This window comes from Chenopodium album, chromosome 8 (assembly GCF_948465745.1).
Source record: "Chenopodium album chromosome 8, dcCheAlbu1.1, whole genome shotgun sequence".
Classification (NCBI taxonomy): domain Eukaryota; kingdom Viridiplantae; phylum Streptophyta; class Magnoliopsida; order Caryophyllales; family Amaranthaceae; genus Chenopodium; species Chenopodium album.
The window spans coordinates 72,737,259-72,763,913 of NC_137841.1; the positions used below are offsets into that span (position 1 = coordinate 72,737,259).

The 26,655-nt window shown below is 33.2% G+C and overlaps 3 protein-coding genes across 6 annotated transcripts; all 3 read right to left on the minus strand.

The window, feature by feature from the left end:
- Positions 1 to 42: 42 nt before the first annotated feature.
- LOC145642307 (uncharacterized) lies at positions 43 to 5,106 on the minus strand. The gene is made up of 9 exons (XM_081693435.1): positions 4,726 to 5,106; positions 4,077 to 4,123; positions 3,889 to 3,991; positions 3,529 to 3,615; positions 3,305 to 3,388; positions 1,872 to 1,925; positions 1,506 to 1,586; positions 1,303 to 1,348; positions 43 to 267 (listed from the first exon to the last, which is right to left on the minus strand). Exons 1-9 carry the CDS (start codon positions 4,990 to 4,992, stop codon positions 212 to 214), a joined length of 825 nt encoding a protein of 274 aa, XP_081549561.1. The 5' UTR covers positions 4,993 to 5,106; the 3' UTR covers positions 43 to 211.
- Positions 5,107 to 6,828: 1,722 nt separating this feature from the next.
- Positions 6,829 to 10,258, minus strand: LOC145642308 (uncharacterized). Of its 3 annotated transcripts, none has more exons than XM_081693437.1 (5): positions 9,916 to 10,257; positions 9,740 to 9,784; positions 9,276 to 9,605; positions 8,963 to 9,165; positions 6,829 to 7,237 (listed from the first exon to the last, which is right to left on the minus strand). In XM_081693437.1, exons 1-5 carry the CDS (start codon positions 10,127 to 10,129, stop codon positions 7,016 to 7,018), a joined length of 1,014 nt encoding a protein of 337 aa, XP_081549563.1. In that variant the 5' UTR covers positions 10,130 to 10,257; the 3' UTR covers positions 6,829 to 7,015. The 3 variants fall into 3 exon arrangements, with proteins under 3 accessions (XP_081549563.1, XP_081549562.1, XP_081549564.1); XM_081693436.1 differs by having other exon boundaries at positions 6,829 to 7,249; positions 9,916 to 10,255; XM_081693438.1 differs by lacking the exon at positions 6,829 to 7,237 and adding an exon at positions 7,258 to 8,839 and having other exon boundaries at positions 9,916 to 10,258.
- A 7,333-nt stretch (positions 10,259 to 17,591) lies between these two features.
- LOC145642309 (uncharacterized) lies at positions 17,592 to 24,803 on the minus strand. 2 transcript variants are annotated; one of them, XM_081693439.1, is made up of 8 exons: positions 23,690 to 24,801; positions 22,159 to 22,443; positions 21,254 to 21,379; positions 20,880 to 20,960; positions 20,294 to 20,351; positions 20,004 to 20,075; positions 19,783 to 19,927; positions 17,592 to 18,087 (listed from the first exon to the last, which is right to left on the minus strand). In XM_081693439.1, the coding sequence occupies exons 1-5, from the start codon at positions 24,630 to 24,632 to the stop codon at positions 20,323 to 20,325; spliced, it is 1,464 nt and encodes a 487-aa protein (XP_081549565.1). In that variant the 5' UTR covers positions 24,633 to 24,801; the 3' UTR covers positions 17,592 to 18,087; positions 19,783 to 19,927; positions 20,004 to 20,075; positions 20,294 to 20,322. The 2 variants fall into 2 exon arrangements, with proteins under 2 accessions (XP_081549565.1, XP_081549566.1); XM_081693440.1 differs by lacking the exons at positions 17,592 to 18,087; positions 19,783 to 19,927; positions 20,004 to 20,075; ... (1 more) ...; positions 20,880 to 20,960; positions 21,254 to 21,379 and adding an exon at positions 21,386 to 21,601 and having other exon boundaries at positions 23,690 to 24,803.
- Positions 24,804 to 26,655: the final 1,852 nt, after the last annotated feature.

A 26,655-nucleotide genomic window follows, 5' to 3' on the forward strand; every position in this document is an offset into this window, starting at 1 on the left:
TTTTAATTGAAGACTTGTAATACAATTTTATAAACACGAGTATATGGTTAACTCAACGACCATATCATAGATAAATGAAGTGCTAATTATATAATCTGCAGGTTTATTAACATGCTAGTATATCTGGTATGTATACAAACTATACAAAATTCTTACAAGGCTCATAATCAGGCTGCTAGAAGAACTAGTTCCTTAACTGTTGGTTACTCCTTTATGCTTGTGTATTAGATATGAGACGAACTTCGTAGAGATCATCTGCTCCTTTACCTGTAAGTGAAGAAAAATAAGCACGTCATTATACAGGGTTTCTATAGAACCAGCACAAGCCTTTTTTTTGACAGAAGCATTGTACATGTAACATATCAAAAAAATTTGGCCACAATCTGAAGTATTTTAGAGGAAGTCAGATCTTACTAATACAGGATCACAGGAACACAAGATTCTTCATTAGGACTTATACATATAGTGCCGACAATGATAATAATTAATGGTTGGGTCTGGTTCTAGTATGACTTAGTTGACATATGGTCAGACACAGGGGCTTGGATCCAATATGGTTAAACCTGGTTACTTTAGTTACTACCATTGTTAGCACTTAGCATTTAATGGAGATGATTACACCTTACAAATTTGTAATCAGATTTACTTTAGTTGGTTAATTCTGTTAGGGTGTGTATGGGACAGAAATCATAGAATACTTTACTGTTTTTCAGATTATTTTAGAGGAAATTCAATCTTATTGATACGGGGCACAAGTTCTTCATTAGGGTTTGTTCCTTAGAACTGTAATAAAACAGTAAAGACATATGGTCAGACCCAGGGACTTGGTTCTGATATGATTGAACCTGATTCTAACACACTTTAGTTTAGTTACTACTGATATTGTTAGCATTAAAGACATAATATTTCAAGCTTTACAAATTTGTATTAGGATTTACTTTAGTTTGTTATTTTTGTTTTTAGTGAGCGAGGGACAATATACTTCAGTGTATTCCATCCAGCTTTTGTTCAAGTATTTACTTGGATTAAGATACTGGCACTATTGAAGTTTAATCCTAATGTTAGGTCTTTCGGTGTTTTATTAGGCTTATTTCAGAGCAAATAAACATACATCAGATTTTGGGAACAAGATTTTAGACCTCTGTGACAATCAGTTTTCTTTACAAGGCCAAAACCAAAATCTTGCACAATCTATGTGAGTCCAGAGACTTCATTTTTGAATTTTAATGAGCGAAAGATCAAGAACAATTCAATTTGATTTCCAAATTGGACTAGAAAGGGTGGAAGATTCAAATCACTTACCAACTTCAGCAGTGATCCCTGGTCCAAAGAATGAAGCAAATTTTGCCTAAGAAATAAAAGCAAGAGTTAGTCCATAATATGCCCATGAGGTTTGCAGTATAATGAATTTGGAGCGTGATGCAAGAAGATAGAAACTCATTGTCACATGATTGCCAGTTTCAAGCAGAAACTTCATGTGCTGAAAGAGTTGAAAGGTTTGTTACCTGTCTTCGTTCAAAATCTGAAAGTTGCAGATCTTTTGCCTTAAACGCCAAAACTAAGCAGTATTTGCCATCTTCAGTCACCTAGAATAATTAGAATAAGTAGCCAAAATTAGTAAAATGACTACAACTAGAATCCACGCAGGATCCACTAATAGGTGTATACAACCCTATAGTATGACAAACTGCCCCAAAAAGCCAACGTGTCACTTTATTATTATACAAGGAACATAGCAGTGAAGATGAATTCATTCAACGAAGGAAATTACACACATAGCTGAATTACAGTAAGAAAATTCAAAATAAACACTAGAAGACATCCAATCATTAGAAATTCCTCATGATAAGGGCTATGGGAGGCAAACATACCTCTTCACGTATCATTTGAAGGACAGGGGCACTTCTTCTTGCTATACCTCCACCCTAAATGGAAAAAAACAAAAAACAAAGTCACAGATCATATGGTGACGTGAAGTTCCAATTTGTAAGCTCTCCACTGAATTGGAATGCTAAATCAATAGTTATATTACATAATCAGGTTGACACAGTTTGAGGTCAAAAAAGCAGATGTTTGTATATTAACATGTTAGCCTACTCATCCAAAACATCAATTATGGAGGTGATGGTCTATGGTCTATATAATTAAAGCTTCAGTTTCAACGAAAAATTGATGGTGCTAAATTTTTTATTTGTTGTGTGGGTGGCAGAGAGGTGTGGGGTATGTGTGAGGAGGAGAGATCACTGCTTATTGGGTAGGAAATGAACTATGGGCCGAAGAAACAAGAAGGAAGAAAAAAAAAAAGAATGTGTATTGGTTTTCAGAATGAATTTCAGTGCTAAATTTTTTCCATCTGTTCTAGCCTCTCATATTAAATTGACTGCAATAAAATAAAACATGACTGAAAGATACTATTGCACTTAGGCAGAATGGAGAGTGAAGCAAGTTCTGGCAGATAGATGGTATCTTGTGAAGAGTTCCCTCTTTGACTTCCCATACCTAAAGCTCATAATTTCAGTTAGGTCCAAAACTCCAAATGCAACCCAGCAGAATTCCCCCAAAAAGTCAAGAGGACAACTTTTTCAGGGTCATGTTTAAAACCATTGACCAATATGATAGAAGTTGGATGCAGGCATGCAGTAGGAATGTCGGAGACAGAGCTACATAAGTAATACTTTAATATGTGGTAACTGGTAAGAGATTGACATGTCTGACACTATTTTTTTAGTGACTGAATAAAGTATCAAATGGCACAAATGGATTTGTAGCCAAACCCTCTATAAGGTTGTAAATGGATGAAGAGGATAGAAAAAATTTCTGAAGATCAGTTTATCCAGATAAGGATAAGCTGATGATTGCACCTTAAATAATGTCCTTGCAGGTTACAATTGGAGTTTTCTGATCATATCCGCTTAAATCAAAACTCAGCAATCTCTAAATCAATGTCCTTACTTGGAGACTCTGATAGCATCCCTTCAAACATATTCATGGGTCTGGAAAGCTTTGTTAGTAATGTCAATTTTCTTGTTTCAAAAGCTGTCATTTAGGCTTTAACTGCTTTTTGCTTGAACTTGCTAATATGGTAATCATCAGATTGAAGATCTCTAAATTTTATGGACAATGCAGACTAGTCTTTGGTTGCACAAATCAACTGAGCGTAGGACTGCTTGAGACAGTCTTGGTGTTTTTTTTTTCCCCTCATAATCTCATATTCACAAGGTCAGATATAGTATTTTGTCAGCATGTCACGGACAGGAATGAAGGGAAAAGAAAGTTAGGTCAAGGGATAAGTCAGAAAGCACACCTGGCCATATTGGAAAATCCGTTTCAACGCTTCATCAAGGTGTTGTTCATCCCCATACCGAAATCTGGTAACATCTGTCTTTACCTATAATAATTTGGAAGGGTCAGTTCATCCAATATCACTCAGGGAAGAGCAGATAAATTGGTTATCACATCACATGGTGGATAAAAATTGCATATGAAAACTGCAGCTATGGTTTAAGTTTCCACTCAGCTGAAACTAACCTGCTTAAGAACTGGAGTGGCACACTTTTCCCGCACCATTTCAGCATCAGAATAAGTCACACAAGGCACAGGTTTAAGTTCTGCATACTGCAAGAAGTGAAAGACAAATATCACGATTAAAAAATAGAGCATACACATGATTTCCCAAGCTAGTTAGAGGCCGAGTAAAGATAATTATGTCAAATGGTCCACTGAAACATTCAAAACTTGCAACTCTACTGATGTAACTACAGCGCAATGCTAGATATCAATCACATTATCTACTCCCTAGCTTGGCAACTTATCAATATGTTTTGGTATGGAAGTCCATAATATAGCAGTTATCCAATAAGAGTAGCTGAGTTAGGCAGAATATTTCACCTTGAGAGCCATGCCAATAACTGCAACAGGGAAACCATAAGTCAACATTAACGCCGACCATTCTGATCCCGGAAGGATATTAAAGTAGGCACCAAAACCATACCTGCACAAAGAAAACATGCTAAGAAACTATAAATCATTATGCTTGGACAGAAATTAAATATATATTCGGCCTCCAAAGTGCTCACGCTAGTAATGTGACTCCACTTCCAAGTCCCACGACACCAAAGGAAATCTGAAAAGTAAAAGGTAATGCCATTTAGATTATGTAGAGAACATCCTCTAAAAGGGTACATGGTAGAACTCAAACAATCCATTAATGTAGTTGTCATCATTACGCTTTCCTCTCTCATTTGATTCCATTTCATTCTTTCCTACATCATAGGATCAACCTAACACTCCAATAAGATCAACAATGAACTCGAATACTCGAGTAATTTTAAGTATACACACGCAGCACTAGATATATTACAGTGATTCACAGTTCAATTTTCCTATTAATAGAAACATCTCCACTTATCCACAATTTAATTCTTAATTTATATCATAATTCCTCCTTTTAACACTCTCAATAACCAAACTAACCAAGCTGTAAGTAATTCAACTAGCATAAATTAGCATTACAGTACAAAATTAGAAAGATTATCATTTAAAATGGGAATAATCAAACAATTTAACCCTAATTCATTTGTTATTTATTAAATAAAACAAGAAGTATTCAAATTATCACTAATACATCAAAAATTCAAGAATCCAAACACATTAAATTCAAATACAAAAGCAAATTAGGTTAAATAAATCAGAAATATATAAACAGTCAAAATACGAAAATAAAACCTTGGAGAGAGATAATTGATCATCAGGAACGATTGATTTGTCGGTGGAAGCGGCGGTGGATGGCGGAGAAGAAGAAGTAGACGAAGAATCAACGGCTTGAGCAACGAGTACAAAACGGCGTCGTTTAGAGTCGGAATTGAGTCTACCTTTGAGTAAGAGAGTAGATGAAGAAAGAGGGGGAAGCTGATGATGCTGACTAGGAGAGAGAAAATTGCTCCGGTGAGCGTAGAGCGGAGCAGCCGCCATTGATGCTGCTCTTAGAGGCATTTTGATGCGTAAATTCTGGGTTTTTTTTAGAGTAACAGAGTTTGTGTTGAAGATGTGTTGTAAGATGAGGAGAGAGAAAATAAATAACTAACGGCTCTCAACCGCCAATATGTGATTACTTGTCACTTGGAATTCTACTCATTTTTTATTTTAACTTCTTAGGTTTTTTTTAAAAAAAAAAAAAAAAAAAATGGGCCTTTTCAGTCCATTTTGTTATGAGTTTGGAAGTTGGGGAAGTCCAGTGAGCTATGGGTATGAGGTCCAAACATAGTAGTAGATCGTGCCTACTGCGTAAGTGTCTAGACCGTATTACTGTTGGAGAAGTACAATAAGGCATGACCATGATATAAATGAAAGTTGACCGAGGCACATAAGCTTGATATGAACTGATACGATGGTTATGTGAGCTTGGGTTGTGTTTGGGTTGTCATTTGAAAGACAATACATCATGTAGGCTAGTGATCATCTAGCCAACTCTAATGCATTTACGCATGATATAACCTAGAGCCATCTTTAGCTGATTGAAAATGGAGAGTCTCTTCATATTTAAACCAAATCTTGAATATGGGTTTCTTTATGAAAGTCTTAAAGACAATCAATATTTTGTCTCAAGTTGGGTTACTTGTGAATTGTCCATTACCATTTTATACCTTTAAAGGTTTATTTGTTATAGTCACTTCATTGTAAATGGCTACATTATGTATCCATAAAGGTTTTCAATAAGCCCAAATTTAATTACCATAGGGGTTTTTCAATCCAATATTTATAGTAGCATGGACTAGAATAATAACCATATAATGTGTGTTGTTTCGAAGTGAGTTATGGTAAACAAAAAATTCGATGTAGTTTAGAAAAATGATCATCATACCTTAAACCTTCATTATTTCCACACTAGAATTTCTAATATTAATTATCTCGATCAACACACACGTAAGCAAAATGAGTACTAATCGAATACAATCATAATCAACCCCGTTACGAGTCACAAGCAAGTCCACTCGGATCTTCTAGGTGGCTAAGAGTAGAATATAGATTCTCCACTAAAACAAGTAGACAAACTTGGTCCCAAAACAATACCTACATGACAAATTGGCTAACATAGAAGTAGCAATTCATGTCCTTCCTTTTGATGATACAAAAAGTAGCACCATCAACTAGTGCTAAAAAGAAACCTAAAGCTGTTAAAAGGCATACATTTATAGGGATCAATCAACAATAAGTATGACCTAAAACAAGACAAATACAAAAACATAGGCTTATAATATAATAATAAATCCATAAAATCATAACCATAAGAATATTTGATGAAGCAAGCATAACATCTTTTTGCAATCACTAGTCTCTACATCAACATACCAAATGTAACAGTGAAGCACGTGAAGACCTCAAATAATAGTATATGAGTATATTCCAACTTAGTAAACAACAAAAAGTGTTACATCTTTCGTTACAATAGACATACACTCATATAAATCCTCATTATTTATTTTTATGCTTTCTTTCCTTTTTCTTGCTCCATTTTTTCTGACCAACTTACCAAACTTTCTCATCCTCAAAAATCATTGAAAAAATAATGTTATATTACTACTCCGTATATTACATTCATTAATTTCCTGTAGGAATCTTTTGGCCTGATTTATATGTATTCCACTTATTTCAAGGCGAAAAAAGGTTTTATACGTAATAAAACATTTCAGGTTTAATATAAACCAAAAAAGTTTGATCTAGTAATTGAAAATCAAGTGAATAAAACACGATTTTATTAGTCTTTCGATCAGAGTTAAGAAATAATTTAAGCATGTATATATAAAAAAATTAAACAATTAATACCTAGTATCATATAAATTAATCTTATTATTTATTTTTTTATTATCGAGATCCAAATAGGGATTTGGGAAATTTAACTCGTTACAAGTAACCAAGTGGATCCATTTGAATACGTAATATACAATGTAGCTCGAACTCAGGCTAGTTTTGGTCTTACCACAAAATAAGACATGATTTATATATTCAAATAAATAAATTAATTAATTGAAGCTTGAATTTGTCTCTCTCTTCTCTTATTATTGATCCAAAAGCAGGTCCATGATGATGAAAATTGTAAACATCCATTAAAAGGGCAGCAATAATAGCATAATTTTTGCCCTTTTTCACTCTTCTTTTTTGAATTCTTCTTCTTTAATTGCCCGCTTTCTTTTGTTCTTCTTTTTGTTTCTTCTCCCTCTCTTGTTACTTTCACTTCCACCTGCATCGTGCACTTGAATAGTACAGTAAAAAAAAAAAATAATAATTAGTTACGTGCTTTTACTTTTTCTGTACATTTTTCATATGTTACAGGCTTTTTAATGTTATTACAAACAAATATAGTAAAAATGTAACATTAAATATGTATATTCTTTTTAGATTATTCATTCGAATGTTTCGTAAAAGTAGCCTATGATAATTGAATTAGAGAAAGGAACACATGAATTATGAAAGTACTTTAGTCTTTAGAGATACTATTTACGTGTAATTTCTATCATGCATTCATGCATGCATGTGATCGATGTGCAAAAAGCCATAAATATAATACCAAGTATAAGTATATGTATTACTAATAAATTCGAACCATTTTTTCTTCATCTATTAGTATAATATATACGTAATAAACGTTAATATTTTTACGTCATAAACCATCATGCATTTTATACATTTTATATGAAAGACGAGAAAGATATTCACTTTACAATTATTAAGCCACTTTTCTTTTTGTTATATATGGTACTCAGAAATAAGTTACTAGAGATCAAAGTTGAAAAGAAAATATTTCAATTTCAATTAGTGTAAAACCCTCTATAAATTTAAAGGCTCATCATATATTTGTGGGTGTTACTACCAAATCTTTTTCAAAATTGGAGAAAATGGTCCCTCCATTTTCAACAAGAAAATTAGAATACCCACTGTATTATAGAGTGTGGTACCGGTAGAAAATTTAACTTCTAGTCATTGTAACCACTTATTCAAATGAGTATTTCTTATCATCACATGATGAGAAAATTTCGATTTTTCTTTCTTTTAATTTTCAAATTTACTATCGGACATGATCATTTGAAATAAGTGTAGCACTAGCATCTCAATTCTTATCCATAAACCCGCAAATTAAAAATCATAGATACAATCAAGTCTTGTTTCACTTAGTGGTAAAAGTTTGACCAATGAAATTTTACAGTTACTTCCCTCATCAATTCCTCCTCTTACATTGGGAATTTATGAGGTCGTGATGAGGGATAGTAACGAGCAGAGCCATTCATCTTACCTACCAACCAAATAAAATTTAGCAGCGAGCATGGGATAATTAAAAACGTCATGTCTGTTGTTACCCTCGGCCCCGTAGTAAGTATGTAGCTAGGGACCAAGCATTATTAGGTCCCCATCCTATTAAGAACACTGTCCCAATGAACAACAGTATCATGAAACACACGCACCCTAAAATTTGTTTATCTTGAGAAATACACCTTAAGATTTAAGGACACTTCTCCATCAAAGTATTGGCATACTGGCATGCGAGAATAATCAAGTGATTTTCTTTGTCTACCTCTTCATTTATGCCACTTTGTTTGAGGTGTATATTTGAAATCTTATAATTTTATTGCTCAACATTTTATTACTCCGTACTATTATTAGACATGCAAGCTGTTTATTTTGTCACCAAATGTCAAATGAAGTTAAATTAAGTTCTCCAAAGTCAAACTACCACCTTATAATACTTTTCAAATTTAAAAAAAATAAAAAAAAATACACCTTTGATGGACTATAGTAAATTACCTTAATATTTTATTTGTGAATGAAACTTGTGGTATTGGTACGCCTTTATTAAAAAGGAAAATACGTGTCAACTAAAAATGAAATATAAATAAACAGGATTACTCGTATTACTATCTTTGTTTCTTAAATAATATTTGATCGATCAAGGGTTGTCATATATACGTACCTCTTCCACGGGATTCAACTTATTAATGCTAGAGCATGAATTCTGAGTATCTTGATCTCCATCTTCAGTCTCCTCAGAATGCTTCATTTTTCTATCTTTAATCGAAGGAGTTGATGTTGGACTTGGACTACTTGAACTCCCCTCTGGAGGTGTACTTTGTGTTCCAACATCCCTTGTTCTACTTCCCATTAAATTCTTCTCCTCTTTATTAATTCAAAAACATAACTAAATTAAAATTAATTTAAAATTTTCATAATTGGGGTCAGATACATGAACCAAATTCAAACATTATTATTATGAAATATATAATTACCTTGTTGTTTAAGAGATGGAATTTTAATAAGTTGTTCTTTAATGACGGTAGCGGGCACGGCCACGGGAGGTGGTTTAGAAGGGTGGTGGTTGGTGTTTGTTGTTCTTCTTGGTTGCATAGAATAAACAAGGGGTGCAGACATGGTGACTCTACTAGCCATGTTGCTCCGAAACGACCGCGCGCTTAATGTTTTAGCTGATAAACACTCCATTGGAACTTCTCCTGATAATGGATTACATATAAACCTCTCTGCATCATTCCATTTTGAGTTTAATGCAAACCCTTCTGGTGATAAACATTCCCATACATACCCTGATTTTGCTTGTAACGCTTTTTTCACCCAAAAAAAAAAAAAAATTTAAAATAAATCGTTAATTAATTAGTATGTACAAATTGAAATTACATGTAAATGTATGTGATGGAAATCAAATTAAATTAAAATTATTAGATTAATTATAATGTACCTTTGAGAGCTGTGGTGAATGAGTATGTTGAAGGGTCGATTTCATCTGTGTATAGTGTACAAATTCAAAATTATGATAAGACGGTCCAATAACATATATTGTGCTAGACTAATAGAATATAAACGACTTATAATGTTAATAACGTGTTACATACGTGAATGTTAATTAGTATGTACCTTTCAAATTGTAGCCGGGGGAGGAGGCAGTGCTAGAGACGGTAAAATTGGACTTGAACGATGTCCTCGAATCCTCTCTAAAACTTCTAATATAAGAGGCGGAATACCGCCTCGAACTCGTGTTTTCTCGACTAATTCGAGCTCGAAGGTGCCATTCTTTTAGATTGAACTCTTGCTCTTTAGGGTGTTGGGTGCCTAGAGGGGAGCCTTCCATGTATTGGGTTCAATTTACTTTGTTTTGTGTTATTTTTTTTTTAGTGTGAGAAATAATGATTATTTCAAGTGAAGTAGGAGAAATGAGAGAATATGTATATATGTTGTTTGTTATGAGAATCCTCCTCCGACCCTTTTAACTACTGTCCAGCTACTAATAAAAGGCGGTATTTTTCCAATGGGAAATTGAGTTCAAAAAATATTGGTCCTGAAAGTGACATTTATGAGAATGATATTTATTGATATATATACTTCGTAAATAATAAATATAGTACTCTCTTTAATATTTATTTCGGTTATTTCACTTCTAACCGTACATGTTTGCAAATATATAATTTCGATTATTAATATCGTTACTTATAAAACTAGCTTAGTAACATTATTATATAAAGTCGATAATTTGAAGTTACTAGATCCAACATACATGATCGACTATTTGACTATGTTGTTCTATATACTTTGTACTTTTGTAGTATCGTATTGATAACAATAAAAAAAAAAAAAAGAGGTAAATAGTGTCAAAAATCAATATACTATTGTACTGTTTAACATATCAACGGCCCACATGCAATATTATTGTTGTCATGCAATGAGCCGGCCTAAAGTTGTAACACAATATACTCGGTTTTTTGTTACGTGTATGCCTATATTTATACATAGACATCTAGCTAGCTAGTAATAATAATTCAGATTTGTCTATTTGGCCTTGTTTCTTAGAATAACATAATACAACTAACAGAGTTGTATTCCATTCAATCTAACTATTCAATTAGTGTCAAATTTATATTGTCATTTTCTCTTTGTTGCATCTCTTTCAATTTTGCTGAATTTAAGATTAATTTGCTCAATTTTTAAATGGGAAATAGTAAAGAGTTATTCCTATTAATAGCAACATAATCTAAGTTTAATTTACTTCTCTATAATAATTGTGACGGTTTGTCAACTATGTAGTGGCTGAGGAGTGTGAGCTATATCAGATTAAAATTCTATCATTACTCAAACTAATATTTTAAATACCGTACGGAGTATTCATACTACTATACTAGCAATTGCACGTATACATGACCGTTAATAGTATTCTAAATAAATTATATTTGGCCAATACAAAGTTATGAAAAGATTGTTGTAACATTATATATTGTCGTGATGGTTTTTTATTTGATCTAATAACTACACTATACCTTTAATCAATATCATGCATGAACAAACTTGCATGTACAACATGTTTTTTCTGTAAGCAAACAAAAAATGAACCTTCTCAAACTTAAATTATTGTACTAGAACTTGTACATTACGAATAATTATCTTGGTTAATTAAATAATACATGAAAAGACTTGAAATTTAAGCTGGTGGAGCCTTGTTATCTAGATAGATTGATGATAACTCATTTTCTGTTATCAATTTTAGGTGATGCAATAATATTCACCAACTGTTGTAAATTTATAAATGCATTAGTTGGAAATAAATAGCATTAAAAAAAGTAACGTCAAATGATTATAACATCTCACATATTCGTAACTTATTAAAGGGATGTGTATAGTGTTGCACGAATAAAGAGTTCGTACTAATCATGTTATTTCACACAGACGTGGACCAACCCTTATGTCCAATTATCCAAAATAAGACATAAAATTAGGATTTAAGCTACAAAAATTTTGGGGTGAATATGAATGAAATGAAAAGCAACTTTAACTATTTGATATGGTAGGATTGTTTATTTATTTGATTTTATTTTAAAAAAAAAAAAATTAATATACACGAACGTACTATAAGAAATGGATTGTAGATATGTAGTACATATACAAGAAAACAACTTAATTGCCTCAAAAAAAAAAAAAAAAAAAAAAAAAAAAAAAAAAAAGAAAGAAAACAACTTAATAAACTTAATTAAAATCTTAATAACCTAACTTATCACGCGATCTTAAGTGTAATCAGATAAAACCCAAACAAATAAACTTGCTAGCTACACGCACAATTTTTATAGCCCGTACTATTGATACTTTTTTTTTTTTTTTACTAAACTGGTTATCTAACATGATATCATAACTAACATAATAAAAGGTCACGATAGGAAAAAAAAAAAAAAAAATTATCCACCTTCACTAGAAGATAAAATCTTTGGTTACCACCCTATGCTACCGTGATTAAAGTTTTGAGATTTGACATTGTTGTTGCATTAGCTTAGTGATATTTTGTAGAAATCTTTTATCTCTTCTCAGTTGGATAAGAGGAAATTTAATTTATGTACTTGATAAGCTTAGAGCATGACACGTGGAAAATAAATATTTCAAAATAAGCTCCAATAAAATTATTTCCAATATATTTTGTATTATCATCAGCATTATTTCATGTAGGGTAGTTTTCAAAATCATGGGAAAAAAAAAAGTTGTAAAATTTGCCAAAAATATATAACGTGGCCAAGTGGATGCATCATGTGATTGTCATCATCATGATAGTGAAATATGGGTGGTTGATACTCAAATAAGTTGGACGATCAAAAGATCTGGACCGTTAAATTTTGTCTCTATGTATTTTATACAATTGCAATGTAAAATTCAGTGAAATTAAAAACTTTACTCTAAAAAAGAAATAAAGGAGGGATTTCTGAAATTTATGTACCGCAGGCTATTTTACTGCCTTCATTCAATCTGGAAAGGCTTTTTCTATGATTTCTGACTTACTTATTATTATTATTGATTGGACTCATTTTGATATGATGATTGTCATGCATCCATGCATGCAAGTTTTATTTGTCATTATCATAAGTAATCATTAATATAGTCTTAATGATAAATCATTTGATATGGTTATAGATTTGATTAAATGTAGGGTTAATTGTAAAATGGAAAGTGGAGCAAGTATTTAAAACGAAGGGAGTAATACTAAATAGATCTTATGGCATGTAGATAATTTTGTTATTCTATGTAAGTGATCTGATGACACTGTATAATTGAGTTATATTCGCAACAATAAGTCTTGTTGTGTAAGATGAATATACTTTAATTTTATTGTAAGACGGTCATTGTTGTGAGAATAACATTAACTATTTTTATGATAATTTTAACCCCTTAAAGGATAACTTTTAATTTGCGCTGATTTACATTTTATTTAATGTGTAATTTCTTATAAATTCATGATTATTTAATATAAAGGTTAATAGGATTAATATATTACATTATACTCCCTCCGTCCCTAAATTACATTCCTCCTTTCTATTTTTGGTATTCCAAAATTACATTCCTTCTTTCTATTTTTGGTAAGTTTTTTTAGTAAATCAACTCTCTTTTTTTTGTTTTATATTTAATGCTTTCTCACTCATCCTTACCTAATCTCACTCATAATCCTTGTGCCAAATTACAATGAATATGATTGGTTAAAAATTTTCAATTAAGAGCATGTGATTGGTCCTTTTTTTGCAAAGGATTGATGACATGTCATGAGTAATAACTAATCTATCTTTGTACTTCCCATAGCATTATCTAATCATTGTTATTTGTCTACTCATTCCTCCTTAATTCCCGTGTAAATTTCCAAAGAGGAATGTAATTTAGGGACGGAGGGAGTAAGTTTTTTACAAGGGAAAATTAATTGTAAGAAAAATTATAACTTTTTGTTGTATAAAGGGTAAGTTTAAATATTTGTAACTTTAATCCGTCTTACAATAAATTAACGTATTTTAAGAGAATTTGTGTTACACAATATCCCCAAGTTCTTCAAATTTTGAAAAAATAAAAAAAAAAAAAGGATATTTGTCATTTCACTACTCATATGCCTATAAGTGATCTAGACAAGGTTTTATTTGGAGTATTTGCTAATAAAAGAGAGATTATGATTTTCAATAACCTACTGAAGACCCATTCATGTGGCTTTTACACGTTCTAATATCTTATGTAACAAATTGAATTCCTCTTCTATAAATTTACAAAAACATATTTTTTTTAAAAATAAATTTACAAAAACACATACTTGTAATAGTCATCATCACAAACTTATAAAAGATTGTAAAAGTATTATGTAATTAATAAGCATCGATCACGTAAGACATATGTAACATTATTAAGAACGAATTGAAGAATTTATGGGGATCATGACAATTTAGGTTTCATGAAATCGTACAATGTTCCAAAGAAGACACAACACATTCCAAGCATAGACAAATTTTAATCATAAAATATTTTTATTTATTTTTTAAAAAAAAACATATTTGCAATTAATTTTTTTTTTTTTTGGGGGGGGGAGAGAGAAGTTACTTTTCAATTGAATAAGGCTAATTCTTTTCTTTTTTTTTTAAATAAATAATAATAATAATTAACAAAATATTCCACATGTAATAGAGTGAGTTTTCAATTATCATCTTAATTAATTGATATCAACAACTACTCCGATCCGTTGTTTATCTAATTTTAAATTTATGATTTGTAGTTCAAATAAGAAAAAGACATTCCCGCCTAATATTTTTCTAGGTTAGGGATGAGATCGAGGGAGGAAAAGATTGAGAAAGAATAAGAAGAACGAATAAGATCCACACAAGAAGAAGTAGTACAAGAAATTGGTCCATCCCTAAATGAAAAAGATGTCTAATGTAGAGGCTCAATCAAATAGGCCATTAGATGGACCCAATAACCACACCATATCCAGATTGGAGTTAAGTTATTAAGAGTGACATCCTTTTCATTACCAAGGATTCTCATGCAATCTGTCCCCATTACCTATCTTCATGGATTACTATTCTAGATTCCATCCTATTGTTTATGGAGGGGACCTCTTTATAAACAATGTGTAATTCAAGGCCTTCTCCTTCCAACAAATACTTTCTATAAAAAATCCGGCATCATTTCTCTATCTAGCTATGACCCATTCCTAGTCGTGAATGTCTCTTCTCGTGTTTTTTTTTTGTCAAATTTTTATTCAATCAATTATCTTGCTATGCTCTCTTTTTAAAATAGACGGTTCCTTCCTTATGATGATTCATATTAGTCGACTTCAAACCATTTTAGGATTAAATCGTTATTGTTATACTCAGCGGTATGCTATAAACTCGAGCATATCTTTAATCAATGTTGAAGTTTTTAAATTCACCAATCTTGATTGTTGCTACATCTTCCCCATGAAAATCACACGTACAACTTAATCAACTACTATGTAAAAGACACTAGGAAAAAAATTGTAGATGTAATCCTCTTTAGTTAGTTAAAAAAATCTAAGAGCTTGTCAACCAAGACCTAAAATCGATTCTCAAATGACTTCATAGACAACAGAGAACTATGCTACTCACATTTCATAAATGATAGAAAAGAAAACCTTGAAATTCGGAGGGTAAGTTTTGAAAATACAGGCATGAGAATGTTCATGTCACTTCACCCCATGCTAATAATGCTGTGCCAGTAAGTTTTACTGGAAATTTTGTCAGACCATTTGTTTTCATACATACCCTACCTTTCTCAAACTCCTCAAAGCACATAAGTCAGTCTTTTCTCATACTACCTCCGTTACATATTATTTGCAACGATTTGACATAAAGTAGAGAAGAAAAATGTCTAATCGTTACAAATAATATGTAACAGAAGTAGTATAATCAATAGTAAAACCTATCCACCCAAATTCACTATACACAAGAGTGAGTTGTGTAGCTCGAGTGGTTAGAGTTCATTTATTGGTTCTAGGAGATCTTGGGATCGATTCTCATCACCCGTCTTTGTGACTCTCTAAACACCAAAGATTCACTTTACACTATATGTCTAATGTCTACACATTAGTTAAAGAATCCACTATACACCCAGATTTACCATGCACATGGCGATCCACAAGTGTCTAGTTCACGAAAAAAACTGAGGATATAATAGTGAGTATTAAGTTAATCCATAATTTAAAAGTTTAAAGTTTCTCAAATGATGTTGATAAACCTTATCTCTTCAAAAATTTAAAATTCGAGTCTTACAAGTTTCACAGCTTTTACATAAGGAAAAAAACAAGCAGAAATAAAACTCCAAATTTCTGAACGAGCTCCCAGTCCTAAAGCCCACACTAGCAGAAACATATAACCAACTGTGGTTCATGACTTACAGTTACTTTATGTCAAGGTCAGATCAGACACGGTCGTAAAGAACGATACTGGAACAAGCTGTGTGCAGAGATTGATTCCCGAACCCAAGAATAGCAAACCAGAAAAAGTGGCAGATAATGCATACTGATCAGTTTAGTTTATGGCACATAAGTTCTGTTCAGGACTTCAGGATAAGATGCAGATAAGCTGAGTTTAATGGTAATAAGTTCAGATAACTAAATTTCTCAGTTCAATGCTAGTAAGTTCAAATAAGCTCAGTTCATCAGCTAAGTTCGGATTTCAGGTGCACCTAAAGCTAGATCCTGTTCAGATAAATTCAGAGATATCTGATACAAAATTAACAGCTGAAGTTTAATTAAGGCATCAATTACAACAAAGGAGTACTAGTGTATATCCCTACAAGGCACAAGCAAGAGCATTTTACTGATACAAAGATGCGAGTCATGCAACAGACTACTAGTGTATAACCCAAAAACACACAAGCAAGTGCGAGTATTCACGCAGTATAGTTTGACAGTAGCACTCACAGTCAGATTTCGCAGAAGAAACAAAGTGTACATAAAGTATAACAACAATGGCATAGTAATTTACTACAATGCTAGTTGAATATTATGTATCATATTTACAAATCAGCAGTAAGAAATTAGCTGAATTATCGACTCAGGTACTTCAATCTATACTCTTAAGACAAAAGGCAATTAGAGCATAATGCACATTCAGGTACTTCAATCTAAACTCTTAAGGCAAGAAGCAGTAATATAGAACAATCGATTCAGGTATTTCAGGGAATGTGGTAACTCGAAACATTAGTTCTAGCGCATAAGAAGCATTCATAAATAATAAACATATCAAACTGTCCAATATATGTGCATACTTGTGTCATTGTGTGTGTACCAGTTCCATGGACATTGTACTTGAAGATGGTCATCAAGAACACTAAAGCAAAAATTTGACAAACTAGAGACCAGACATTTGAATAGAAGAGAAAAGAAGTTTGAAATTGAATAGCAACAATATTTTCAGCTCGAAAGATTTTCATCTAGCATGTCTCATATGTATAACGTGATATGGAGTAATAAATTTTTGCATTAAACATCTTAGTTTGTGGAGAACTTTGCTGGGCATGCAGAAAACCAATGGAGAGCATGGATTGCACGACAGAGACAAAAACCTTATGTCTTCACATCTTTTAACTTATCAAACATTCTGGTTGCTAGACCAAGGACTAAAGACTCTATAGCCAAAACCAACCTTCATATTGACAATCACACAAAAGCATAATATAAACTTTCACATGCTCACACACAAGGACACAATAAAACTTTGCATTCAGTTTCCATATGCATTCCCTATCAAGCACAGAGCTACTCTATAAAGTAATCTTTCTGATGCAATATATAGAAAAAATTATGCCAAAGTTGAATTAAACATTAATGTACCAAGGAGCATTAGAGAATCAAAATGACAATCCAATACAACTAAAACAAGTATGAAGCTTTGTTTCAGGTGTAGCACAAATAAGGAATCCCCAAATACAAAGGGAGGCAAGATACAAACTTCCACTACTTAAAATTGGTTCAACTATAGATCTGGAGCTTCATCTAAATTAAGGAGTACCTTGAAGCAATTGCCAGCAAAAGGTTACAAAGCCCCATACTTCTACTTCAACGACAAGCCAACAGATGTGAAGTATTTTACCAACAGGTGTTCATTGGCATTTAGCAGTAGGCAAGCATTTCCTTTCTTCTCCACGAGCCTTGTGTAATACGTAAACTTCCAAAAGCAGATGCGCACACTTCTGGTCAAAGGAATAAGGGCTCAGTATGTGGAAAGAATTAGAATCTGCTCCATTTCCATATCCAGGCATCCAACTGATCACCAGATAATCTTTCCCCTGAAAAGCATGGCACACGAATGTTTAGGGAAAATAACACAAGTAATCTCAACAAAATATAGGCAACAATTTATGAAAAGGTTAATCAATTCTCCATATCCGAACAGCATTCATAGTAAGCCACTAAGCCTCCTGTGCAAATTCATTCTCTGAAAGTATTTAACACTTTGTTTGGATAGCAAAATAGAAGGAAAGGAAGGAGTGCTAAAAGAAAGGGAAGAGGGGATCCATTGGATGGTGTGATTAATGAGGGAGGGAAAATGGATCTTCTATCTCACTCCCAGCACCTCCCCCAACCCCTTATCCAAACAAGGGAACCTGTTCCCCTCCATTTCTCTCTATTTCCTCGTATCCTAAAAAGTGTAAGCTGCAAATAGCTAAATGCCTAAAGGCACCAAGCAAATTAAAAAACTGTAAGCACCCATTTTTCCACATATTAAACCAACAGCAATGGGAACTTCACCTCCTTGTTAAATTTTTAAATACTAGTCTCCTCCAAAGCACCATTCTTAATTTCTTAGCATCCATTAAAAAAAAACGACAAAATTCATGAAATGAATAAATAAATCATGTCAGCAGGAAAGTATGAATAAATAAATACCGATGGTTCAACAGGTAATTTGGTGCAAGGTCATAATTATTTGGGAGCAACTTTTTTCCTTTACAAAATACAATGTCTTTCTTTATTGATCTTAACTTACTAACGTCAATACCTTTTGGTAGTATAAACATCAATGAAGAATAACCATATACATTTGAATAAAATATCAATTCCTCCGATCCATTAAAAATTTCCAGTTTACTGTACATGGTGCGATTCTTACCGACAACAGAAATCACAGAGGTAGTGCACCCTTTTTTCTAATGGCTCATTTGAAGATTTTTAAATGAGACGAGAAATTACCTAGGGTGCACCCAAGTGCATATAAGAATTATCACAATTCATGTGGTAAAAAATATATAACTTTAATCGCCTTGCTTAGGGTGAATTATAAAAGATAAAAATTATCACGTGTAATCTTGTTGCAATTATTTAAATGTATATTTTTATAGCATCATAACATCATTTATTATTATTTTTATTTGTATGGAGCTAAAGGTATTTATGATCCAAGTTGCAAATTGAAGATGGCGAATTGGCGAGTAATAAGGAAGTGGAAACCTAAACACCTTTACGAAACAGAATGAGTATATATCTACTCACTAATTAATATCACTTGACCTAATTTAAGATCTTGTGCCAAAAGGGCTATAAATAAGCCTGCATATCATTGATCGAAGATGCGCAGGCTTTTACAGGAAAAATAAAAGGAGTGGTAAATTCCAATTGAATAATGATACGACTGGTACCAACAGAAGATGGGCGCAGCAAACAAAAAAAATGCCACCAAAAATTTCTAACTTTATAAAAGCGACCAGAAAAGAAAAAAAAAATAAAAAAAAAAATATAGCATCCACTATCCAGCATTTATGGACAGTATGGCATCTAAGTCCCTGATACAGCTATACGTGGATCTCATATGATATGTTTATCAAAACTCTACAAAGGTTGCAAATTTGAATATTTTGAGTTCAATCACCCCTACCCCTTCACAGCTGTAGTGCTTTGCCATCAGTTCCACTGGCTACTAATTGTCTAATTCCAAGCCAAAAAAAAAAAAAAAAAAAGACAAGCAGAACAGATAGTCCAAATACCTGAACTAGCACCCAGTCCTGAAGGCCACACTAGCAGAAAGATATAACAACTGTAGCTCATACTTCTGTAACCTTAAGTCAAGGTCAGATGCTCAGATCAGAGGTTTGTAAAGGACACTGGAACAAACAGTGCATTGATTGATTCCTGAAACAAGTATAACATAAGAATAGCCAAAGACAAAAATGAGAGAATATATGAACTATTAGAATCGACAACTTACAGTCTAAACAGAAAGCTATTGTAGAGCCCATTACTCAAAAGACTTGAAATTTGACCGTGTAGACAAATTCACCTACAAAAAAAAAAAAAAAAAAAAAAAAAAAAAAAAACATTAATTCACGTAGTGGTGTCATATATTAGTGCTGAAACTACTTCCAACCACCTCGTCCTGCGAAAGATAGAGAGCGGAAAAAAGATAGAAAAAAATAAAGCAAGATATCCAATTATCCATAACCAAAAGAGAAAGAAACCCCTTATTACCCCAAGAAATATGATACTTAAATGGCTTACCATCACAAAAAAAGATGCCATAAGAAGCTTCATGAAATTCCGTAAGCACAGACGCTATCTGAAAAAGAAAAATTACAAAAGTACTTATGAATTACCGCCTTCTCAAATCTCATATACCACCTTGGTAAAAAAAAAATTGATAACACGTTGAAACAAGGGATAAGTAAACATCTGTTTTATTCTTAAGGACTGTGCATATACCATTCACATAATTACTATCCATTCCAACAGAAGTACAGAACCTAACCATGTTTACCAGTGAGATTAAAAAAAAATAATAATAATAAAAAAAAAATCATCTTTTATTAATGAAATGAGTACAATACTACTTAAACCTATATACAACTACAGTTACTAAGAAGTGGATACCAATAATGATAACAATAGGAGCAAGCAAATTATATAGCGAATTATTTGCGTACGCTGATTGCTGGTTAACCACATAATAAATTAAGTTACTTCAAAAAATCTAGCATGAGTTGGCGTAAAAAAGACATTGCATGATTTCTGAGAAAAGAATAGGTAACATATAGTCACATTTTCATTCACCTAAATGAAAGTATTTCAATTGCTAAGCTAAAGTTACCTTGACCAAGGACCAAGAATCTGTTTGCAGCCAAGGGCACCATATCCTGAACGCTCTCGCTTGTAAATATCACTTGGGTAACTAGCAGATTGAGAATGTTAGAATGAATTTTTTTTATTTTATTTTTTTTTAAAAACTACAATTTTTTGCCTTTACTGGAGAACATGGGAAAACATATCTCCAACAATCATTACAACATTACTAGATAGTAATACTTAGCTTATGGAGCATAATTAAGTAAATCTTAATTAATCAAGGCCATTATGAAAAGAGAACCACAACAAACACATCATCCATTCATCCCTAGTAGGAATAAATAACTTTCCTTTCCTCACGCCATAAATTAATAGATAAATTGGTGGCATTGTGCAAACCTGAACTTTGAATGATCTCTTCTTCATTGTTGCTCATGTTATTTTCCTCTTCTGTGGTATCTGAATTAGGAATAACCATCACGTGCACAGAATTAAGTCCATCAGACATCCAAAGAGAGGGAGAATCTGCACGATCATATATAAAGCACAACTTTCAGTTGGATTAAAAAAAGGTGCAAATGTCATCCTAATCGAACTGGGAACTAGCAATGTGCATCATGTCACCATCAAATAGTGTTGGTATCACGATATCACCGTAAACACTTTTTAAAACAGATGCCATTGCTTTAGATCGAAGGTCACATGTAACTATCAACTGTACCCCATACTAAGGCCTTTTTTAAACACCTTACCAAAAAAAAAAAAAAAAAAAAAAAAAAAAAAAAAAAAAGGTCAAGTTAAGATAAATTCATATTACACCCATAATCGATTCAGATAAGTTCATTTAGGGGTAATAATTTCCAAGCAGAGCTTTACAGCTCAATTGAGTCACTTCACAGGTAAAGAAAAGTTCAGTTTAGAGCTTATAACTTTGGGATTTTTAAGTTTAAAAAGATGCACCCTAAGGCTATATTATGTTAAAATGGAGATATCTCATGAATTGGTTATGCAGTAAGACAAAGAAGATTATGATATTACATACAGTATAATGCTATAAATTTATTTAACTCTCCAATTTTTCCTACTTTAATAATTGAAATGAAATCATTTATAAAATACAAGTTTCAGAGTTCTCCTTATCAAAATCTAAAATAAATTCATAATATCCTTCTTACCTTCTTCCTTTTCATATTTTCCTTTCTTTTAAAAATTCCTTGTCTGAGGGTGAGGATGAAGACTTTAGAAAGATCATGTGAAAAATTCTAAACAACAAACAAGCGTAAAGAAGTAGAAGGGAAGCCCACCAGCAGATGCATCAGGAAAAGCAGCCAAATGCTGAACTTGGATGGTACAAGATAACTGTCTCATTCGAGAAGAGCCAGAGTTTGACACATGAAGTACATGCACAACTCCATTTGAATCCAGAATCAGAAACTTCTCCTTTGAAATAGCTTGGATAGAAATTGCCTTTGTTTTCTTATACGGCATCAATTTGAAACTAACCCCTTCAAGGACATAATCATTGAACAAAAAAAACTGCATTCCCCATTCACCAAAGTCTTGACGAAATTTTAAAGACCTCGGCTTCACTGGAGTTACAGAACAACATCAGCTGCTGTAGCCAATGGCACCATTAAGACTTTCAAGATTTAATTTTCAACAATAAAACTCTAAGATATTTCCATGAAGATCAAGATTGTAGCAAGTGTAGATGACAAGGACATAAAATTTCTGTCGGCATATTAGTACATAGTGCTTGTTTGAAAGCTCAATCTCATGATGAAATTGTGAATGCATTAGCAATCATAATAATATACTAAAACAAGAAAAAGCGGCTGGCGGCACTAATCAAGTAATCAGGAAATATAAGATAATATTAAATTAAAAAAAAAAGGTAAAAAAGTAAAGAAATCTAAAGCACAAACACATGCAGATGAAATAATAAAAAGCAGAGAGATAGAGCACAGAAGCTTTGAGGATACGACGGGCATCTAGTTTAGAGAATGAAGCTATAATATTGAAGAAAGGAGAATAACTGCTTTAGCAGATCGCTATTGAACATACAGGTAGCATGTACACTCATTAAACCACATCAAGAAGAGTGGTTAATTTGCATCACATATATAAAGTACTACAGCTAGATTTCAGTCATAACTCATAAGCCTCAACGTATTTATGAAGAGATCCCATTATATAAGTTAATTTGATTCCACCCTAACACACAGCCAATCAAGGCTTTTCCTTAAATAAGCTTTAAATGTTCTGGTCTCAATAATCACTTCATTGGCTCATCCAAAACATAGAATTACTCAAAATTGGTGGCTATTTTTTTGCAAATCAATCAGAATGGATGCTGAATAGATTAACAGTTTGTCGCGGTGATACAGAAAATTCAACAATGGGCATGGATAACAAATAAGCATCAGTCAAAAGCATAGGTATACATCCCAAGTTGCCAACAAGGCACAACCAAACAAGCAAGAGTAACTGATCCTGCAAGCATTTACACAATATCTCATGAAGTCATGATAGCAACAGCAAAGATTCGGAATACAAAGAAGTAACAAATTTCAAATAATAATAACAATTTGATCTATTTATGTGGCATCAACATCATTACAGTTATAATTGAATTCCCTTGAGCACTACTATTCGTGTTAACTAGCTTAGCAATAAGACACAAGTTCTTCTATTTAATATAACCAAACTCTACTAGTTAAAAAATAAGCAATTAGCTAAATAATCAATATCTTTATTGATTTAAAGTGCACATCCAAAACAAAATTCACCACATTAAGTCATTAACCAATAAATGTTGCATAATTGTATACTCACCAGTTCCATCAGAATATGAACTTGAGGACACACCATCAAGAACACTATTACCATAACCATTAGGCAACACCTTAGATAAACTCGAATTCCCAATGCTCTTATCAATCTCATTGCTCTCATCAACAAGCTTCATACCCCCATTCGGCACAGTGGAATTCCGCCCCTTGGCTTTCACACTAACCTCCCGCTCCTCAGCATTCGAATTCTCACCCTTCCCTCTCGCTACTCTCAACCTCCTTTTACTCCCAACCCTCCCTTTCACCAATACACGCAATGGAAAAACCCGAACCCCTCTCATCTCCCCTAAGATCAAAAACCCAAACGAAAGGCAAATCGACGAAATTGGAAACCTACAATCAATCACAGCACACTTCACTAACCTCAAACTCCTCCCATCCCCAATCAATTTCACCCCAAAAACCCATACTTTCCCCCCTGAAGCTGAGTACAAAGCCAAATAATTAATCGACCCAGAAATCATAACCTTCATCCCATGACTTACATCCACAATCACACCCAATTTCCTATCAAAACTAACCCCATTTTGACTACAAACAACCTGAGGTACATTCACAAATTTCCCATCAAAACCCAACAAATAAAATCTCAAAACAACCCTAGACCCACCATTGTAGGGCCCAGCAGTAACGAAAACAACCCTTTTATCATCTTCTGGCAAAACCCCATCAACAATTTTAGGGTTAGGGTTAGAATTAAGAGGCACAAAACAAGCAGAAGAAGAAGGAGGGGGAATTAGGGTTTGAGGAGGAGGTAAATTGGAAATTGAAAAGGGGGAAAACGAAGGGAAGAGAGAGAAAGTAGAGTCAGAATGCATCAAAGCTAAAGACAGGGAATTGGGGTCGTAAAGAAAGGAAGTAACCTTAGGAGAGGAGAGAAAAAGGTAAGGAAGGCTGAACTTGCGAGCTTCTACTGCAACAACCATTGATTTGATCAAGATTTGTTGCAGAAGTTCAGAGGAAGAGGATGAAGAAGGAAATTGAACATGGTTTTGACATATTATTTTGATTTGTTGATGATCTGAAAAGGCAAGGAGAGAGAAAATAGGTCGTGTGAAAGTCTTGTTGTTAATCTAAGAACACAATGTTTCTATACAAAGAGAGATTTTGAGTTGTTAAGTTTTAATTCTGGTCAAACTTGTTCTTTTGGATTTCGTTGATTTTGTTTTAATCTTGATTAAGGACAAATGGATACTGATTATTGGTGGAGTAATTTTGCAAGTTAAAGTTAGAACGTAGAAGATGTATATCAAAGGTTGTTTCAAGAGGGGAATATCCGGTCCCCGGTCAATCAGCCTGATCAACCAACATTGTAAATCAAGTGGCAATTGAGTAATTTTTTGCAACGATTTTTTTTTTTTTTAAAAAAAAAAAAAAATTTAGGATTTCAGATCCACTCAATAGTCAATAACACGATCGCAAGTTCGCAACAGCTACCACCGCTCGAAGTCCATCACAGCCACCACAATTTGTCTTCTTGTCGATCAACCACGAAGGCTTTCCTCTTCTTGTTCATCCTTTCTCAACCGCAATGACCCAACACCGCTTCGCGGCGGTAATAAAACGACACCCTAGTAGCAAAGAATGTAAATTTAGAGCCATACTAACCTTTTAGGGAAAGCATCTTCCTCGTGGCGAATCTTCATCTCAACCACAATGGTAATGCTCATGGGGAGGAAGGAGGAGAACAGTTTAAACAGCCATTGATGTACTGATGTGAGAAGAAAAGATGATTTCAATTACTTAGTTGTCCCCATTTTTATTGCTGAAATTACCAATATACCCCCTGATTTACAAAGTTGGTAAATCAGTCTGATTGACTTGTATTTTCTCGTTTCGAGATACACATGTTAGTTGTGGGGGGGGGGGAATACACAGGTTAACCGGTTAGGTATGAATCGAATCCATGATCTTGAGAAGAAACTCATACCAAGTACTCGTACAACTTAGGGCATGTTCTCTTCCGTTGAAATTCAGTTCGGTTCAGTTCAATTCAGTTCTTAATGTACGTCTAATGATATTGCTAATGATATAAAGCCAAATTTCATCATTTTAAGCTCTTATTACAACGATAACAACAACAACAACAACAACAACAACAACAACAACAACAACAACAACAACAACAACAACAACAACAACAACAACAACAATAATAACAACAATAATAATAATGTTGTGCTGGGATGGTGGGTATTAAACATCGGCACAACGTTGTTCGTGATACCCTTGTTGATATTTGTTTTCGGTCTGGGATTTCTGCTCGAAAAGAGGTTAACGTTGGGTTAACTGGAGGGAACGACGGGGCTCTTCGACCAGCAGATATGTTGCTTTATTCCTGGGATAGAGGCCTTGATGTATGTGTTGACTTGACGGGATCTTCACCTTTGACACAATCGGGGTTGTCTGACTTCGTTCCTGGTCGTGTTGTGTCTACGGCGGCTCAGCGGAAGCGGGACAAGTATGGGGCGCGTTGCAGGGCTATTGGCTACGGTTTTCTTCCTTTCTCCTTTTCTTCGTTGGGGGAATTAGATAAGGATGCTATAGCGTTGCTGAAGCGGGTTCAGGCGTTTGCTAAGATTCAGGATATTGGTGCTCGTGCGGCAGCTCACATCTTCAGCAGGATCGGGTTCGCTATAGCTAGAGGGGTGGGGGCCCAGATTGTATCTCGGCTCCCCACTAATTTCTTGTAAATTGATTGACTTTGTAGGTTTTTTCTGATATAATAATAATAATAATAATAATAACAATAATAATAATAATAATAATAATAATAATAATAATAATAATAATAATAATAATAATAATAATAATAATAATAATAATAATAATAATAATAATAATAATAATAACAATAACAATAACAATAACAATAACAATAACAATAACAATAACAATAACAATAACAATAACAATAACAATAACAATAACAATAACAATAACAATAAC

Bases quoted from the DNA above. Each gene is read 5' to 3' on its own strand.
- LOC145642309 (XM_081693439.1), bottom strand. From the start codon at position 24,632: ATGGTTGTTGCAGTAGAAGCTCGCAAGTTCAGCCTTCCTTACCTTTTT. The intron at 22,444-23,689 runs GTGAGTATACAA...CTGTAACTCCAG, and splicing joins TTCATATTCTGATGGAACTG to TGAAGCCGAGGTCTTTAAAA. The intron at 20,961-21,253 runs GTTTGCACAATG...TCAATCTGCTAG, and splicing joins AGAGATCATTCAAAGTTCAG to TTACCCAAGTGATATTTACA.
- LOC145642308 (XM_081693436.1), bottom strand. From the start codon at position 10,129: ATGGAAGGCTCCCCTCTAGGCACCCAACACCCTAAAGAGCAAGAGTTC. The intron at 9,785-9,915 runs GTACATACTAAT...CACTATACACAG, and splicing joins CCCCGGCTACAATTTGAAAG to ATGAAATCGACCCTTCAACA. The intron at 7,250-8,962 runs GTACGTATATAT...GTACTATTCAAG, and splicing joins AGTTGAATCCCGTGGAAGAG to TGCACGATGCAGGTGGAAGT.
- LOC145642307 (XM_081693435.1), bottom strand. From the start codon at position 4,992: ATGCCTCTAAGAGCAGCATCAATGGCGGCTGCTCCGCTCTACGCTCAC. The intron at 1,926-3,304 runs GTGTGCTTTCTG...TTTTCCATTTAG, and splicing joins GGATTTTCCAATATGGCCAG to GGTGGAGGTATAGCAAGAAG. The intron at 268-1,302 runs GTAAGTGATTTG...CTTCACTTACAG, and splicing joins AGGGATCACTGCTGAAGTTG to GTAAAGGAGCAGATGATCTC.